The 19166-nt window shown below is 47.4% G+C and overlaps 3 protein-coding genes across 8 annotated transcripts in view; 2 read left to right on the forward strand and 1 right to left on the reverse strand.

Annotated features, from left to right (window-relative positions):
* Positions 1–3014, forward strand: part of SLC35E4 (solute carrier family 35 member E4) — a 23997-nt gene extending 20983 nt beyond the window's left edge. Inside the window, exon 4 of the transcript XR_004245371.2 lies at positions 2945–3014. The gene's annotated coding sequence lies outside the window, so the exon portion shown is untranslated. The remainder of the gene's footprint in view (positions 1–2944) is intronic.
* DUSP18 (dual specificity phosphatase 18) overlaps positions 1–12824 on the reverse strand; it is a 17803-nt gene extending 4979 nt beyond the window's left edge. The window contains exons 1-4 of one of the 6 annotated variants that reach the window (XM_058431271.1): positions 12357–12824; positions 11702–11833; positions 8314–8990; positions 3481–6569 (exon numbers count right to left, since the gene is read on the reverse strand). In XM_058431271.1, the coding sequence (XP_058287254.1) occupies positions 8347–8913 (567 nt within the window). In that variant the 5' untranslated portion in view covers positions 8914–8990; positions 11702–11833; positions 12357–12824 and the 3' untranslated portion in view covers positions 3481–6569; positions 8314–8346. The other 5 variants (XR_009211040.1, XM_058431270.1, XM_032138413.2 and 2 more) reach the window with 5 other exon arrangements.
* OSBP2 (oxysterol binding protein 2) overlaps positions 3089–19166 on the forward strand; it is a 248474-nt gene continuing 232396 nt past the window's right edge. Inside the window, exons 1-2 of the mRNA XM_058431268.1 lie at positions 3089–3112; positions 10403–10469. The gene's annotated coding sequence lies outside the window, so the exon portion shown is untranslated. The remainder of the gene's footprint in view (positions 3113–10402; positions 10470–19166) is intronic.

A 19166-nucleotide genomic window follows, 5' to 3' on the forward strand; every position in this document is an offset into this window, starting at 1 on the left:
AAAAAAAAAAAAAAAAAGAAAAAGAAAAAGAAAAAAAGAAGCCACTAGCCTGGCATTGCCCAGCTCAGTCAACAAAATATCCTTTTTTTTTCTTCCGGAAAAGTAATTACAAATATTTTGCCAAGGGCACATCTAGCATGTCTCCCAGAAATGGGCCTGCCTTAGTATCCCTTCCATACCCAGGAACTAGCTAGAAGGAGCCTGAAGGAAATCTGGTTTCAGCATAAACATGATGATGGATTTCAGTGTCACAGCTGGAAGCCCGTAGTCAATTCTGCTTTCTGTAAATAGATGTCTGTGGGGTGCCTTCTTATGCACAGATGGCATTGTGATTCCCATTTAACAGAGTAAGGAAAATTTCAGAAAAATTCCAGGGTCTGCCTGTAGTCAAAGCCAAGAGGTGGAACAGTCAGGATGAGAATCCACACCTCTCAACATTCCTCCCAAGCTCCTTCTTAGGTGATATTGGGCGCGATCCAGAGGTGGAAAGTAATGGATTCTTAGGACTTTTTCTTATTTTCATTCATTTATTGAGGCACCACTGCACTGCATCCTGGGCAAAAGGGTCTCACTCTGTTGCCGAGGACGCAGTGCAGTGGTGCCATCATAGTTGACTGCAGCCTCAACCTCCTTGGGCTCAAGTGATCCTCCCACCTCAGCCTCCCAAGTAGCTGGGACTACAGGTGTGTACCACCATGCTGGGCTTTTTTTTTTTTAAACTTTTGTAGAGAAGGAGTCTCACCATGTTGCCCAGGCTGATCGCAAATTTCCAGGCTCAAGTGATCCTCCTGCCTCAGCCACCCAAAGGGCTGGGGTTACAGGCATGAGCCACTGCACTTGGCCTCTAAGGGCATTTGGATTTAACATCCCAGGAAAGCAGGGCTGTGTGCTTCAAGGTCAAGAGCTACCTGCCCCTGGGATTTGTAATTATATCACCATCTCAATAGAGGTCATTCCGAGAAATCCTCAGGGCCAACAGCATGTCCCTGTTTATCTGACAGGGCATTATAAACTTCACAGAAACTTCTCAAACCAAATTTAATTGACTTTGGAAAGAAAGTGATTCCTCACTTTTGGAGTGAGAAAGTTAAAGGTTCATGTAATCAAACAGAGGCCTAGAATCCTTGTTCTAAGCCAGGCTGTTGGGCTATGGGACCATTTCTTTCTCCCCTACTATAGGACTGCATTCAAACCTCAACATGACCTTCTTCCGAGGTTGAGTAAAAGGCTGCTCTACTCTGAGTCCAAAAGAACAGCGTAAACTGTTTGGGAGAAGGACGTGGACCCTTTCAAAAGCCCTCAACCTTAACCTCTCCCACTTAGGATATGAACTCCTGGTCTCATCATGTCCAATTCTGAATATTTAAAAAGAGAGTTAAAAAGGAGGAATGGCTGGGCCCAGTGGCTCATGCCTGTAATCGCAGCACTTTCAGAGGCTGAGGAGGAAGGATCACTTGAGCCCAGGAGTTCAAGACCAGCCTGATCAACATAGTGAAACCCGATCTCTATTTTGTATAAAAATATAAAGTAATTAAAACTTAAAAAGGAATGAAAATTATGTTTACTCAACTATGAAAAAAATGCTCAGGAGGAAGGAACTAGATCACAATATTAATATGTTGACTTGGTTACGAGGATGGGGATATTGTGGCTGGACCATATTTGTTTTCCTTTTTCTATAAATGAGCATGTAAGATAAATTTCTGGGCTGGGTGCAGTGGCTCACACCTGTAATCCCAGCACTTTGGGAGGCCGAGGCGGGTGGATCACCTGAGGTCAGGAGTTTGAGACCAGCCTGGCCAACACAGTGAAACCCTGTCTCTACTAAAAATACAAAAAAAAAAAAAAAATTAGCCGGGCCTGGTGGCGGGCACCTGTAATCCCAGATACTTGGGAGGCTAAGGCAGGAGAATTGCTTGAACCCAGGAGGCGGAGGTTGCAGTGAGCCGAGATCACACCATTGCCCTTTAGCCTGGGTGACAGAGCGAGACTTGTCTAAAAATAAAAATAAAAAAATTCTGGCCGGGTGTAGTGAGTCGCGCCTATAATCTCAGCACTTTGGGAAGCCAAGACAGGAAGATCACTTGAGCCCAGGAATTTGAGACCAGCCTGGGCAACATGGTGAGACCCTGTCTCTAAAAAAATTTTTAAAAGATTTAAAAAATAGGCCAGGCGCGGTGGCTCACGCCTGTAATCCCAGCACTTTGGGAGGCCAAGGCGGGCAGATCATGAGGTCAGATCGAGACCATCCTGGCTAACACGGTGAAACCCCGTCTCTACTAAAAGTACAAAAAATTAGCCGGGTGTGGTGGCGGGCACCTGTAGTCCCAGCTACTTGGGAAGCTGAGGCAGGAGAATGGCGTGAATCCAGGAGATGGAGCTTGCAGTGAGCCAAGATCGCACCAACCACTGCACTCCAGCCTGGGCAACAGTGCAGGACTCCATTTCAAAATAATAATAATTAGCTGGGTATGGTGGTGAGTGCCTCTAAGTTCCAGTTACTCAGGAGGCTGAGGTAAGAGGATCATTGGAGGCTGGGAGTTTGAGGCTGCAGTGGGCAGTGATCACACCACAGTATCTAGCCTGGGCAACAGAATGAGACCATCTCAAAAAAATTTTTTTTTTTAGTTAAAAAAAAGTCTCTCTAAGTAAGATAGAGTTTACTCTAGTTTACTCTAGTTTAGAACTTCCAGTTCTAAGTAAGATAGAGTAAGCAAAGTCTGTCTCTCCCACTGGCTGCAACTAAAAGCCCTGGAAAGAATGCACCTGAGGACTCTGAAAAAGAAATATTAACAAGGCTGAGTGCGGTTGCTCATGCCTGTAATCCCAGAACTTTGGGAGGCCGAGGGCAGGAGGATCACTTGAGGCCAGGAGTTTGAGACCAGCCTGGGCAACACAGTGAGACTCTGTCTCTAGAAAAAATAATTTTTTTTCTTTTTGGTAGCAGCAGTAGCATTGGTGGCCAGAAAAGCACCTAAAACTCTGACAGAGCGGAATCCTTTCATCTGTCCGAAGCATCTGCGATCCTGAAAAGCAGAAGAGGGGAATCTCCACTGCCTTTTTTCTCTCTTCATCCTGTCACCTGGCCCAAGAGTACACCCCGCCATGGAAGGTATGTAACAGAGCAGGGAGACTAAGGTCCCAATTTCTAGCTAAAGGGCCAGGAAAATGAGGGGTCTTGAAAGCTGGAGAGTGTGGGGGAGAATGTGGACAGGAGAGAGCTTGTGAAATAGATCCCATAAAGTTGTACATGAATTTGCAGGCTCACATGCATGGATCCAACCCTAAACAGTATTCCAGTGAATGAGAACTGAACTATTAGGCAGAACACCCAGGTTTCAGACTGGTCACTGGGTGGCATAAGCTTAGGACTGTTCTGATTTACATGGCAAAGGCTTTGAAACAGAACTGATATTGGAACTACAACAGCCCACAGGAGACAGATCAGAACTGAACCTAAGAGGGTTAACTGCCTCCTAAAACAAAAACCCGACATTTTCCGTGGGATTTAAACGACCTATTCAAAATGCTTCGGATACAATCAAAATTACACACAAAGAACGAGGAAAGTCTGGACCCTGAGATGACCCAGATGTTGGAATTATCAGAAAAAGACCTTTTTTTTTTTTTTTTTTTTGGAGATGGGATTTCATTCTTGCCGCTCAGGCTTAAGTTTAATAGCGTGATCTTGGCTCACTGCAACCTCCGCCTCCTGGGTTCAAGCGATTCTCCTGCCTCAGCCTCCTGGGTAGCTGTGATTAAAGGCGCCCGCCACCACATCCAGCTAATTTTTTGTATTTTTAGAGATGAGGTTTCAACATGTTGGCCAGGCTGGTCTCGAACTCCTGACCTCAGGTGATCCACCTGCCTCGGCCTCCCAAAATGCTGAGATTACAGGCGTGGGCAACCACGTCCAGCCCAGAAAGACTTTAAAAATGAAAGCTGGAGAGTTTTAACAGAGAAATAGAGAACAAAGAAAACAATCTAATAGGAATTTTATTTATTATTCTTATTTTAAATAAGAAGTTTTTTATTTTAATTTTTATTTATTTTTTGAGATGGAGTTTTGCTCTTGTCACCCAGGCTGGAGTACAGGGGCACAACCTCCGCCTCCTGGGCTCAAGCGATTCTCCTGTCTCGGCCTCCCAAGTAGCTGGGACTATAGGCATGTGCCACCATGCCTGGCTAACTTTGTATTTTTAGTAGAATAGACACGGTTTCACCATGTTGGCCAGGCTGGTCTCAAACTCCTGACCTCAGGTGATCCACCCACCCCAGCCTCCCAAAGTGCAGGGATTACAAGCTAAATAAGAATTTTAGAACTAAGAAAATATAAAGAATCAAGATTTGGAAATGATGTTTCTGACCTATTCCCTGGAAAATGTGAATGTTACTTTATATGACAAAGGAGACAACTGATTTTAAAATTGGGATTATTCTGGATGATTAGCTGGGCTCATTCTAATCACATGAGTCTTTTAAAGCAGAATGATTCTCTCTGGCTGGACTTAGATATAACAGAAGGATAAGTTAGAGGTATTTAAAGTGTGAGAATAATTCAACCTATTTCTGGAGAAGGACACATAAAAAGCACCAGAATGTGGACAGCTTCTACGGAGAAAAGGCTGGCCCCCAGCTAACAACTAAGAAAACAGGGTCCTCTACCCTGCAACTGCAATGAACTAAATTCAGCCAAGAACCCAAATGAACGTGAAAGCAGATTCTTCCTCAGAGCCTCCAGGGAAAAACATATTTGGTTTTGGCCTTATGAAACGTGATTTTGACCTTGTGAGACTCTAAGCAGAGGACCTAGTCAAGTCCAATCAAGCTTCTGACCTACAGAAATTGTGAGAAAATATATGGATGTTGTTTTAAGCTACTAAGTTTGTGGTAATTTGTTACAGCACCAAGAGTAAACTAATACATTATCCAAAATGAGCAGCAGAGAGAAAAAAAAAATTTTTTTTTTTTTTTTTTTGGAAACAGGGTCTCACTTTGTCACCCAGGCTGGAGTGCAGTGGCGCAATCTTGGCTCACTGCAGCCTTGACCTCCTGGGCTCAAGTGATCCTCTCACTTCAGCCCCAACAAATAGCTGGGACTAGCCACCACACCCAGCTAGAGAAAATTTTTTATAAATGAACAGTCTCAGGAATCCACGGACAATGTCAAAAGGTCTAATGTTCATGTTATCAGTGACACAGTAGTACAGGACAGTATGGTGCAGAAAACAATATTCGAAGAAATCATAGCTAAGAACTTCCCAGATTTCTGAAAGACAATCAAGAGGCTCTGTGAACTCTGATAAGGATAACCCAAATAAATCTATGACCATATACATCATAATCAAACTGATGAGAAACAAAGACAAGGAGAAAATCTTAAAAAGCAGCTGGGGAAAAATAAAGCATTACCTGTTGGGAAACAACAGTTACAATGCCTCTGGATTTCTGAGAAAAAACCATGGGCACCAGAAGGCACAGAACAATTTTTTTTTTTTGAGATGGAGTCTTGCTCTGTTGCCCAGGCTGGAGTGCAGTGTCGTGATCTTGGCTCACTGCAACCTCTGCCTCCTGGGTTCAAGTAATTCTCCTGTCTCAGCCTCTAATCTCAGTAGCTGGGATTACAGGCGCTTGCCACCACGCCCCACTAACTTTTGTATTTTTAGCAGAGAATGAGGCTTTTGCCATGTTGGCCAGGCTGGTCTGGAACACTTGACCTCAAGTGATCTGGCCACCTCGGCCTCCCAAAGTACTGGGATTACAGGCATGAGCTGCCACGCCCGGCCTCAATTCTATTTCTATATACTAACAACGAGCAATTGGAAAAAAAATCTACAATAGCCCCCCATCAAGTGAAAAAAAGTTTGAGACCCATTCATGGATCTCAAATCCAAAAATCTGAAATGCTTAAAATCTAAAACTTTTTGAGAACTGAAATGACTCTCAAAGGAAATATTCATTTAAGCATTTTGGATTTTGGAGTTGGGATGCTCAACTAATATTTGCTTCAGGTAAAGCAAATATTAACCTGAAAATAATCCAAAATATTTCTGGTCCCAAGCATTTATTTTTATTTTTTATTTTTTCTTTCTGTTTTTTTTTTGAGATGGAGTCTCACTCTTGTTGCCCTGGCTGGAGTGCAATGGCGCAGTCTCGGCTCACTGCAACCTCCGCCTCCCGGGTTCAAGCGATTCTCCTGCCTCAGCCTCCCAGGCATCCAGCTGTAAAAGAAAAAGATTTGACTTCCACTGGAATCAGGAGCCACAGTTCGGTGTAAAACAGAGCAGCTGTGCTTTTGTTTCAAATGCTGTTTGCTGAAAACCTCTGGATCAGAAGAGCTGGTCTTGAGCCAGGTCCTTGGCACCAAGGGGATGTGAACAATCCTGAATTCCAGGGCCTACTGATGGAGTCCACTTGTTAGGCCCTTTGACACTGCCCCCTTATGGATCCCAGTAGTCAGCCGGGATGCAGGTTTTCATAGTGATTCTAAACAAGGCTGCAATCACTGTTTAGAAGTGACTGGGGGAAGCTGGAATTGTGCTCCTTGCTTCAGGACCCCTATATTGCACCTAGATTAAACAAGATGGAAGCTCTCAAAAGGCTCTAAGTCTAGACCTCCTCTGAGGTAGGGTCTGAAAGGACTTAAACCACTTTTTTTTTTTTTTTGAGACGGAGTCTCACTCTGTCGCCCAGACTGGAGTGCAGTGGCGCAATCTTGGCTCCCTGCAAGTTCCGCCTCCCGGGTTCACGCCATTCTCCTGTCTCAGCCTCTTCTAGTAGCTGGGACTACAGGCGCCCACCACCACGCCCGGCTATTTTTTTTTGTATTTTTAGTAGAGACGGGGTTTCACCGTGGTCTTGATCTCCTGACCTCGTGATCCGCCCGCCTCGGCCTCCCAAAGTGCTGGGATTACAAGCGTGAGCCACCGCACCTGGCTTTTTTTTTTTTTTTTTTTTTACACACAGGATAACTTTCTGGAAGAGTACTTTATAACAATAAAGGGCTGTGCACGGAAAGGAGAAATGCCATTATGAGGATGTGTGTGCCGACCTGGGACCAGCAGGGTGAAAGAGTCTATCATTCATGATGAGAGCTGCCATTTGTGCTAAGCACACACCACATGCCAGGCGCTATGCCAAGAAATTGTTGAATCTTCACGACAACTCTGTGAGAAAAGGGCTGTCATTGGACAGATGAGGACACTGATGCTCCCAGGGGTCCAGGTCACATGAAGAGGAGGTGACAGGGCTGGGCCTTGGTCCGAAGCTCCAGCCTTCCAAGCCAAGGCCTGTGAGAGGAACCCCTGAGGCCTGATATCAGGCCTGTTTTTCTCATGTGCCCTGGAGAAGGGGACCAACACCATCTTTTGTCAAAGTTTGGTGAGGGATGGCCAAGAGCTCTTTGAAACTTTGCCATGTACAATAGCACTCACAATTTTTTTTAAATTTTTTATACAGTGGTATCGGGGTGCAGTGGCTCACCAACACTTTGGGAGGCTGAGGCATGAGGATTGCTTGAGGCCAGGAGTTTGAGACCAGTCTGGGTGACATAGTAAAACTTCATCTCTATAAAAAAAAGAAAAAAATGAGGCGGGCATGGTGGCACACATCTGTAGTCCCAGCCACCCAGGAGGCTAAGGTAAGAGGATCACTTGAGCCTGAGAGGTTGTGGCTACAGTGAGCCATGATCATACTACTGCACTCTAGCATGGGTGACAGAGCAGGACGGTCTCAAAAAAAGATAAAAAAAAATTTACACAGTGGAATGCTTTCTTTAAAAACTACCTTATGCATAACTACAATCTAGAAAACCAGAATTGGGCCACTTGTAGTGAAGGTGGAAGCAGAGGTGGCCTGGGACCCCCCAGGATTCCTGGAGCACTGCCTGAAGGCCATTTATCTAGTAGATTGGCATTTACTGTGAGAAGTGCAAGAGATACCATGATACTTAAGGCTCTGGCTCTGGGTGTGAAAGAACGAGGTGGAATTGTAGCAGATTCAATCGGTTTTGGGGAGGGCTGCAGGATTCCAGGCCTGCCATGTGCAATGGGTGCTGGCCTCTTTCTTCTGGGCCATCTGCCTCAACCTATCCCCTGGCCAGCAGAGGCCTGTCACTCACAGGGCAGAAAATTTATCTTCACCATCTCACAATTAGTGAGTTTAATCTTAAAAAAAAAATGGATTATAAAGTTAAAAGCTACAGCAACTCTTTTTTCTTGTGCTTATAAAAGGCATCATCTGTTTTTTTCTGTATCAACAAAAGTAGAATGTTCAAGTTTGGATCTTGGTGTAGGATCAACAATAGATCTGTACCTCTGACTCCAATGCAGGGGCTGGTGGGATGGCTCACAGTGGGATCATCAAACGGACTTCCTTCTCATAGATGTCAGGGATCATTCCCACTGGGGAACTGACCATGTGCACAGTGTTCTTGCCAAACAACTGGAACTCATAGTGGATGAGCTGCTCCCAAAAGCCGCTGTTGGGTCGGATGATGGGCCGGCATGACTTGGTCCACGTGTGGGCGTCCAGCAGGGACATGGCGTGGTACTTCATGAGGTAGGCAAGGCACAGGGCAGCTGAGCGGCTCACACCAGCAGCGCAGTGCAGCAAAGTACGGCCCTGCTTCATCTCCACGCTGTGGATATGGTCAGCAATAGGGTCAAAGAAGTCACAGAGACGTGAGTTAGGGGCGTCAGCCACAGGTACCTGCAGGTACTGGATATCCTCATACAAGGTGTTCACTACCTCCACTGAGACATTGATGACCATGGTGATCTGGTTGCTAGACAGCATGAGCTTGTTGTTGGCGGCCACACCATTGCTGATATACAGGCTTTTGGTTATCTGCGAGAGGCCGCTGACTGAGGGCTGCCGGAACTGAACTGGGAAGGCACACGAGGGTGCTGTCATCAAGGCGGTGGGTCAGCGGTCAGCAGTCAGCGAAGCATGAAGGCTGTGTCTTTCTGCTAGGCTGTGTCCATGGAAAACTGCAGGGAGGGAGAGGATGTTTAGAGAGCAGGTGCCCAGAGGGCCAACTCCAGGGGATCCCTGGGAAATGGATGGGTAGGTCTATAGCATTCCCCAAGGCAGTCCTCTGACCATCACAGCAGAATTACCCAGCAAACTCATTTAAAGTACAGTTACCCAGGTCCCTCTCCAAACCCACAGAGTCAGACTCTTGGGGTGAAGAGTATGAATCTGCATTTTCAGCATGCTTCTCAGGTGGTCTAATGTGCACTGCCCTATAGGACAAAGGGCAAGTCCCCAAGTCTGGCACTTGAGGCCTCCCTTGAGAGGCCCCACAGCTCTAGTTGGGCAGATGACTTGTGTCCCTCAGCTGTGCCTTGGCCTGATTCTCCATTTAAGCTCACAGAGCCCTTTTCTTGCTGCTCTTCCAAATTCTCTCCTTCCTTCCAGCCTCCCTGAGTGGTAACCACTTGTACAGTCTTCCTCCTCAGTCTTCTGACTTTATGCCCAAATCATAAGGCCCTGAGCCAGTGGCATGGAACCAGAGCCCACTGTGCTGGCAGTCACTGAGGAGGTTGGTATAAGAGTAGGGAGGGTCCCCATTTCCCCCTCTAAGAACCATCTCTTTAAAGAGATAGGATACGCCCATGCGAAGCTGATGTCAAATACAAAGTTCTAAATTGTTAGACATGCTCCTGCACCTTGCCTCTGAAGAGGGCCTGGGAAAGGGAGTGGCTGAAAGCTTCCTGGAGGCCAGCATAATGGGCACCACAGCAACCCCAGGGGCAAACACAGAGACAGCAGGGCCTTAGGAAGACCTGCCACACCTGCATCATGCTGCCTGCAGCAGAGCTGTGAAATGCACCCCAGGGAGAGGCAAACCCCCTGCCTTCACCCGCTCGATAGGCTCAGCCGCCGCTAAGTAATCGGCGTAGGGGTTCAGCCGCAGATCTGCTTCCCGCGCTGCAGACCGTGCAGTCGTCGGTGCTCCTCAGGTGCGGCCCGGGTGCCCAGAGCATTCGTTAGCCTCTCGGACCCTCACTTTCTCAGTCTTAAACAAAGCTGCAAAAACCAGGACATCTTTATACGTCCCACTGAAATAAGGGCATTTGGATTTAGATCACACCTTTCAAGGCCAAATGGCAGTCTTCACTAGGCACGAGAAATGAGGAGCCAAAGTTTTGTTTCCCTGCTTAATATATTTCAGTGGCTATCCACTGTGTGGATAAGATGGAGCCACTTAGTTTGGCTGTCAAGGCCATTTGGGACCTGGCTCCTGCCTGTCTCTCCAGCCTCTTATTAGGCTTCCCCATGCTCTGAAGGGCCTCAGGTGAACTGAACCACTTACAGTTCCTTAGGGACAGCCTGTCCCCTCCAGCCAGTGGCCTTTGCCCTGCTGATCTCTCAGTCTTTTTCCTTATGAACCCATCAGATCCTGATCTGGTCCATTCGGCAGAGGACTGCAGAAGTCTGAGGAGCCTTAATATATCAACTGAAAGGTAACTGTTTTAAGGGAAATCTCCTTAGATCACACCCCTCCCTCACGTTTGACCAACTCTGCTCCAGGATTTCTTAGCCCTATGTTCTCTCCTTCCTAACACTTATTGAAGATGGTGGTTTTGCTCTGATATGATTATTTGATTAATGTCTGTCTCCCCAGGAGACTGTGAGCCCTTTAGGGATATGACAGTGTCTGTCTTCACTCCCACTGTATCACCAACTAGTGCCAAGCGCTGTGTCCCCACAAGTAGGTGCTTGATAAATATTTGTTGAATGAAGAAATTACTCCCAACAGCTATGACTCTGCCTTCTGAGAGGTTTTCTGGAAAGAATGAGTTCTCTGGCCATGTGTCTCTAGAATTCCAGGGAGGGGCTGGGTGGGGATGGGGGTGGTTCTGAGGCTACTAAAGAGAAAGACCAAAGGTTGTATAGGCAAATCCTACCTGCCAATGCCCCAGACTCAAATGCATCAGGCTCATCCCGGGAAGGACAGAGAGAGCTGGCTTGTTACAGAGGTGATATGAAGGGCAAAGAAAAAGCCTCCTGAACCCAGATGGAAGTCTAAATGCTAAGGAATGTTCTGGATCCTCATCATCAGAAAATCCAGAGAGAAGTGAACTGACGTCCCCCCAAACCACTGCCCAGTGGGTAACGGGAATAGAGGAATGTGCTGTTCATTATAGCCACTAAAAGTCTGCAGAAGGGACAATGCTCTTGCGGGTGAAGGTAGTGATGGGAGGAGTCATTTTCATGCTAGTTAAGAAATATCTATCAGGGCTGGGCACGGTGGCTTAAGCCTATAATCCCAGCACTTTGGGAGGCCAAGGCGGGCAGATCCCTGAGGTCAGGAGTTCAAGACCAGCCTGACCAACATGGTGAAACCCCGTCTCTACTAAAAATACAAAAATTGGCCAGGCGTGGTGGCATGGGCCTGTAGTCCCAGCTACTGAGGAGCTGAGACGGGAGAATTGCTTGAACCCGGGAGGCGGAGGTTGCAGTGAGCCAAGATCACGCCACTGCACTCCAGCCTGGGCGACAGTGTGAAACTCCATCTCAAAAAAAAAAAAAAAAGAAATCTCTATCAGGCACTGTATTAGGTGTTGGAGATACTGAAATGTACAAGACAGGCATGGCCCCTTTTCTCAGGGAGCTCAAAGACTAGTGGGAGAAACAGACAGTAAACAGGCAATTACAGGCAGACAGAGCTTGAAAACAGGTTAACAGTACCTACCTTAAAAGGATGTTGTGAAATTAAACGAGATAATCCACGTAAAGAGTTTTCTCAGGGCTTGGCACAGTGTAAGCCCTCTAAAAATGATAACCATTTTTCTTGCTTCTGATAGGGAAGTTAAAATGCAGGGTTCTGTGAAAGGGAAGTGTAAAAAAGATTTCTTCCAGGTCGGAGCCTAGGGAGTCGCAAAGACCGCCTGAAGAAATCACAAGAGATCTAAAGAACATTTAGCTTGAAGGAGAGGGAGGAGGAGAAAAAAATAGCAACTCGGTAGCAGTTCAGCTTCCTTTACAGCCTATGAAGTCTTTGGCTTTCCTCATCTGGTTCGATCTTCAAAGCAACCAAATCAGACCGGCGTCTAGAGTTAATATTTCCGTTTTACAAAAGAGGAAAGTGAGACACAGCGAGGAAAAGGACTTGTTCAGAACGAGTCATAAAGCAAGGAAGCCGATCTTTATGGTCCATTATGTGTGGGAAAAATGAACAAACATCGCGGGGCGTTCATGAAATACTAAGTTATAAACGTGGAAGAAAGTCCAAGAGTTAACGAGAGCGAAGCACCACTTCTAGGGGTGGGCCGGGTAGGTTTCCCGGTGGAGCTGGCATTGGAATAGGCTTCTTCGCCTGCTTGGTGTCAAGACCCCCAGGGTCTTACCTCTCTCCCTCAGACAGGTGGGCGGGTTCGTTCAAGAAGTAGCCGCTTCGGGAAGCCTTAGGCAAGGTTCTTCCGGAGAGAGACCAGTCAAGATCCGGCAGCCTCAATCCCCGCTGGCCTAACGCTTTGGTTTCCATAGCAATGGGCTCGTCGTAGAAAGGAATAGCCTGTGCCGGGTCTTCAGAGAAATCCTGGCCTCGGTTCCACGTCCCTGAGCAGCCCCACCCTGGCTCAACCGGTTACCCGCCCTGCCGGCAAGCCGGGGTCACTGCAGTTCCCGTGGCGAAGCAGGGTCAGCTCAGCTCACCGCACCCCACTCCATCCAGCCCTGCCCATCTCTATGGCAACGGGCCAGGTCCCACCAGGGCTGCAGCCGAGAGACAATCTCACTGCTTCCGTAGCCGCCCGGACTCTGTGCGCATGTGCGACACTCCCTCCCAGGCCCCGCCCCCTTATGCGTCTCCTAGGCAACGCGCCGCGCGGGGCTCCAGGTTCCGCCCAGGGACTAACTCCAGGTCTGCGCGCGCCCAACGAGCATGGCTCGCAACCGGCCTCCGCGCGTCCAACGACCATGGCGTCCAACGACCATGGCTTCCAACCGGCCTCCAGTTTCCAACTGTTTCTCCAACAGGGAAGCCGCCATGACACAGCTGACTACGCCCTCGGTCACAGGGGACCTGAGATCCTCCACGATTTACAGGACCGGCGCCACCTCGGGGTCGAACCACCCGCTCGATAGGGCCGCCGCTAAGTAATCGGCGTAGGGGTTCATCCGCATATCTCCTACCCGCGCCGCGGACCGCGCAGTCGTTGGTGCTCTTCAGGTGCGGCCTGGGTGCTCAGAGCCTTCGTTAGACTCTCGGACCCGCAAGGGAGCCTGAGCTCTTTCAGACTCGCGCTCCCTCAGCCGGACCCCGGCCCTTTTTCACACCCCAGGGGAGTCTGGATTTCTCATAATCCTGGGCACCAGCCCCTTCCCAGTCTAGCTCTTGGGATTCCCCGAAGCCGGAACTCCCTCGCCTGGACTCCCGGGAGAACCTGGAATCCCCATCTCCAGTCCACATTTTCTCAGAATCGGTCCTAGCCCTTCAGTCTCCCAGGCATGACATCGTGTGGTCCCAGCGCCCTAGGTGGTGAGCTCTGACTCTCCTTAGAGCCTGGCGAGGCCGAGGTCCTCCCCAGCTCGAATCCGTCCCACGCTGCCCTTCTCAGCCTCTGTGTTCCCCAGTGGTCCTGGAAAAGCCCCCAGTTCCCTCTGCCTGGCCCCAATCCTCACAAACCCAATTACCCACGCTCCTTTCCATTCCACAACCCCCATCACTGCATCCTCCAGGCTCCCATCCATGGAGGACTTGAGGTGGAAAGCAATTTGGTTCAAAATGACCATTATTTATTACTTGAAAGGGAATATTTCCAGTCGTTGCCAGCCTCCTCCCCTTCTAGTATTGGTAAATTTTTTGCACCAGAGTGGGTGAAGAGTTTTACGTGTCTTTAAATGTTTTAAGGATTTTTTTAAAAAAACAAAAAACTCAGGATTTGGGGGACTTTTGTGTTTGAGCATCTTGATCTCTAAACCAGCTTTTTCCATCACCTCATACCTAGGCTATGCATAGAAGTCAGAAAAATGTAAATGAGAGTTTGGGAGGTTGGATTATTCATACTAGTTTGTAAATATAAAAACATTCACAACTCTCCAGTTCCAAATAGGCTGAAAGTGCATTAGAAAAACTAGTCCTTCAATATTTCTTATCCTTATACAGTCGTTTTTTTTGACCTAATGATAAAAGTAGTGTACACTTATAGAAAAATGAGGACAGGCATGGTGGCTCACGCCTGTATTCCCACCACTTCACTTTGAAAGGCTGAGGCAGTTGGATCACCTGAGGTCAGGAGTTTGAGACCAGCCTGGGCAACAGGGTGAAACCCCATCTCTACCAAAAATACAAAAAATTAGCCGGGCTTGGTGGCTCACCTGTGGTCCCAGTTACTCAGGAGGCTGAGGTGGGAGGATCGCTTGAGCCTGGGAGGTGGAGGTTGCAGTGAGCTGAGATTGTGCCACTATTCTCCAACCTGGGCGACAGAGTGAGACCCCATCTCAAAGAAATAAAAAGAAGACAAGACAGCCCAGCAGCATAAGTGGCTAGGGACAATCACTGTTAACATTTTGGTGTATTTTGATCAGAATCCATTCACATATATGTATATATGTTACAACATGCTTATACTTAAAAAATGATATATCACAAAAATTCACTTTTTAGTAACCTTTTTTTCTCCCATCTGATATACCACCCGTCTATGTTTCATACACAATTACATGTATTTTATTTTATGACATACCAAAATTTATTCAATTCCTTACGTATTGTACATTTTGTTTCCGCATTTTAGAAAGAAAATATGAACAGTTTTTTTTTTTTTTGAGACAGAGTCTAGCTCTGTCACCCAGGCTGGAGTGCAGTGGCGCAGTCTTGGCTCACTGCAACCTCTGCCTCCTGGGTTCCAGTGATTCTCCTGCCTCAGCCTCCTGAGTAGCTGGGATTACAGGCGCTCACCACTACACCCGACTAATTTTTGTATTTTTAGTAGAGATGGGGTTTCACCATGTTGGCCAGGCTGGTCTCGAACTCTTGACCTCAAGTGATCTGCCCACCTTGGCCTCCCAAAGTGCTGGGATTATAGGCCTCAGCCACGGTGCCTGATCCTGAAGAATTATTTTTAAATGGGCAAAACCATTTAAAGGTATATGTAAGACTACTTCATGGTGTAACCAAATTATCAAAAAGTGAAAACGCAGTGCCTAGAGGTATATCTACTCTTCACCATTTCCTCATTTTGACCAGATTGTTGTATTTTCACCTGGAGTACCTGGCTCCATTCTACCCCACCCCACCCCATCTCTCACTTCTCACCTTTCAGAGTCTCCTAAAACCCCTGTCCACCCCACACCTCCCTCACTTTTCTAAATTTTCCCCAAACCTTCTTCCGGAATTCCTCTGTTAACCAGCCTAACATCTGTCCAAACTCTTCACTTTTATTTCTCCCTGCTCTGATCTGTACTCCCCCAAGCCCCCGCCTCCCAGATCCCCTTTAGGCACAGGGTCTAGAGCAAGTGCCCCCCAAGCTAAACACCTCTCAAATTCATCCTTTGAACCGTACTCTACAACTTTTACTCCTCCCCTCTAAGACCCCTCTCTCCCATTTCATCCTTAAGAAGGATCATCAAGAGGACTGCTTTTGGCTGGGTGGGCATGGTGGCTCTCACGCATGTAATCCCACCACTTTGGGAGGCCAAGGCAGGCATATCTCTTGAGGTCAGGAGTTTGTGACCAGCCTGGCCAACATGGTGAAACCCCGTCTCTACTAAAAATACAAAAATTAGCCAGGTGTGGTGGCGCACGCCTGTAATCCTAGCTACTTGGGAGGCTGAGGCAGGAGAATTGCTTGAACTGGGAGGTGGAGGTTGCAGTGAGCCAAGATTGTGCCACTGCATTCCAGCCTGGGAGACAGAACGAAACTCCATCTCAAAAAAAACAAAAGACTGCTTTGGAAGATGGTTCTGAGTTCCTGATAACCCTTCTCTTGTGGACTGCACTGGGCACTTTTACAAACGCAGAATTGCTTTTCTTCTGGGTGTCCATGAAACACCCCTTTAGCATATCTTTCCACAAGAAGAAACTGGTTACTCCCTTGCTTCACTGAAAATTGTGACAGAGCTGCACTTGTCCTAAGATACCCAGGGAAGCCTCAGCCACTCCCCCAGGACCCTATCAAATCTGCTCTGGCCCTGGCCTCAGCCATCTGTAACCTGTAACCTGTATCACCTTTCCCTCCCTGCTCCAGCTTAATGAATTCCAGTGAAGCAGCAGTGAAAAATTTTTTACTCATATAAAAAGAGCAGTTTATCTTGGGTGGTTTTTTGTGACAAGCTCATAGCACAACGAATCCATGAGGTGGAGGCAAAGTAGCCACATGCTTTTGCATTAGAGGGTGTTAATGGCTTGACCAATATTCATTTCATTTTCTCTATATCCTGGGGGATCATAGAGGTGATAGGAAGTCCCCAAGGTGCTCTAAGGCAGGCTCCGTTTTACAGAGGAGGCAATTGATACTCAGGGTTACTGACTTGCCTAAGGTGTCACACCTGTTCCTAGGCTAAGGAAGCTAGAGAGAAAGACTCCATGTCTCTTGTTTTTTTTTTTTCTTCTTCTTTTTTTTTTTTTCCCCTGAAAGCACATTATCTCTCTAGGGAATCCATGAATGGATTCTTATTTTCTCCCATACAAAGTCTTGGGTTCTAGGCTGGGCATGGTGGCTCATGCCTGTAATCCCAGCACTTTGGGAGGCAGGAGAGTCCCTTGAGGTCAGGAGTTCGAGATCAGCCTAGCCAACGTGGAGAAGCCCCGTCTCTACTAAAAATACAAAACTGATCCGGGTGTAGTGGTGGGTGCCTGTAATACCAGCTACATGAGAGGCTGAGACATGAGCATTGCTTGAACCGGGTGGTGGAGGTTGCAGTGAGCTGTGATTATACTCCAGCCTGGGCAACAGAGCAAGACTCCGTCTCAAAAAACAAAAAAAACAAGCAAAAATAAATAAAACCCCCAAAAAACTAAGGTCTTGGGTCCTAGAGTTTGAATCAGCATTAACACCATCTTGTCAGTTTTTTCCTTTGGGGATTATCCCCATTTTCCAGATGAGAACTGAGGCTCTTCTCCCACTTTTTGCTTATGGACAGGTAAGAGTTTGACTCAGGCTTACTCAAAAGCCTGAGTGCTGTCACCCTACTGTTCCCATAGACCCTGATTGATGAATTCATTAAACCTGTCCTTAGGGCCTGCTTGGGACAGCTACTGTGTTGGGCGCTAGGAAGAGACAAATGAAAAAGATGGACACCAAGAACATACTCATTTTTTCAAACAGAGCAGGAAGCCCAGGGTTGAGCTGCTGCCCCTTCTTGACTCTGTTGACTTCTCTGCATGTTCCAGGGTCAAGTCTGGAAGGGCCCACAGGATTCTAACATCGAAAACAGTTGGAGATCCTTAAGAGATGGTGCCAGATCCTCTTGAAGTTCACAAAGATCAAAAGAAGAGCAGAGACCTGGGCATTTCTGCCTCTGCTAAACTTCCAGTGGTGTGATGTAGTGGAACTAGATGGGCAGGCCAGCTTTGTGTGACCTTGGGTGAATCACACTTCCTCCAGACTATGCTTTCTCATTTGTAAAAATAGGATCTATTAAGATCCTCTCAGTGGCAGGTAATATAAACTGAACTTGAACTAGTTCAAGCAAAATAGAGAAGTTGGGTTTACATAATCAAGGATGGATAGGGCACAGTCGCCAACGTTTTAGGGGAGAGAAGCCAGGGGCGGCTATACTACCACCAGGTATGTCTTCCATTCTCTCTTCATTGTCTTTATATTGTTTTTTTTTTTTTTTGAGACACGGTCTCACTCTGTTGCCCAGGCTGGAGGCCAGTAGCATGAGGCTCACTGTAGCTTCAACCTTCTGGGTTCAAGCAATCCTCCCACCTCAGCCTCCCAGGTAGCTGGGATTACAGGCATGTGCCACCATGCCCAGCTAATTTTTTGAATTTTTAGTAGAGATGAGGTTTCACCATATTGCCCAGGCTGGTCTCAAACTCCTGGGCTCAAGTGATCTACCCTCCTCTGCTTCCCAAAGTGCTGGGATTACAGGCATATGCCACCGTGCCTAGCCCTTTGTGGCTTTCTGAACACTGGTATCATTATCAGGCTGGCTGAACCTGGGGAGCAGAGCCACAGGAAACCCTGGCCTGTAGACCACAAGGAGTACTTCCACTGCTGCTCCAGGTAGACAAATCCTGAAGAAGGACTCCAGTTGCCCCAGTTAGTTCATGGGCCCATCCCTGTTTTAATCACTGTGGCCAGGTGGTGTGGGGTATTTTGAGTGGCCCACGATAGATTGGGGGCCAACTCAGTGGGGAATGTCCTACACCTTAGGTGGGGCAAGGAACTCTGAAATACTCTTAACTGGAAGCTCCTGACTTGGCTTTATGTATACCTGAGGGCTGTGCCAACTTTCAGCTGTCTAGAAGCTTCCTTTTACTTTTTTAAAATTTATTTTTTATTTTTATTTTTGGAGACAAAGTCTCCCTGTCACCCGGGTTGGAGTGCAGCGGTGTGATCTCAACTCACTGCAGCCTCTGCCTCCTGGGTTCAAGCGATTCTCCTGCCTCAGCCTCCTGAGTAGCTGGGACTCCAGGCGTGTGCCACCACACCTGGCTAATTTTTGTATTTTTAGTAGAGACGGGGTTTCACCATGTTGGCCAGGCTGGTCTCAAACTCCTGACCTCAAGTGATCCGCCCTCCTTGGCCTCCCAAAGTGTTGAGACTACAGGCGTGAGCCACTGCGCTGGGCCTTGGAGTTACCTAGCTTAATGCCCACTTTTTACAAATAGAGAAACAGGCTCCCTGTGAGTCAAAGTATTTATGGAATGAATTGATGTTGAGAGAGCTTTAGAGAAGAGCAATAAGAAGATCAGCCACTAATGAAGATCAGACCATCTGATAAAAACTTTATGACAGACCAGCTCAGAAAGCTGGGGCGCCGGAGACAGGAATCCATGAACATCCGCCAGTACTTGGATAACCTTTGAGTGTACCAGGAATAGTTGAAACTCCAGTCTCCCAAGAAAGACCAGCCACTCTAGTACTGGCAAAGGGATCTGCCCCAGGGCCACAATGACACTAGTGTGACCAGAGGAGAACTAGAAAATAGCCAGCCTACGTGACTGTAAAACAATAGCCGAAGACCAGCAGACAGCGGGCATA

This window comes from Hylobates moloch, unplaced genomic scaffold (genome assembly GCF_009828535.3).
Source record: "Hylobates moloch isolate HMO894 unplaced genomic scaffold, HMol_V3 SCAFFOLD_19, whole genome shotgun sequence".
Lineage (NCBI taxonomy): Eukaryota > Metazoa > Chordata > Mammalia > Primates > Hylobatidae > Hylobates > Hylobates moloch.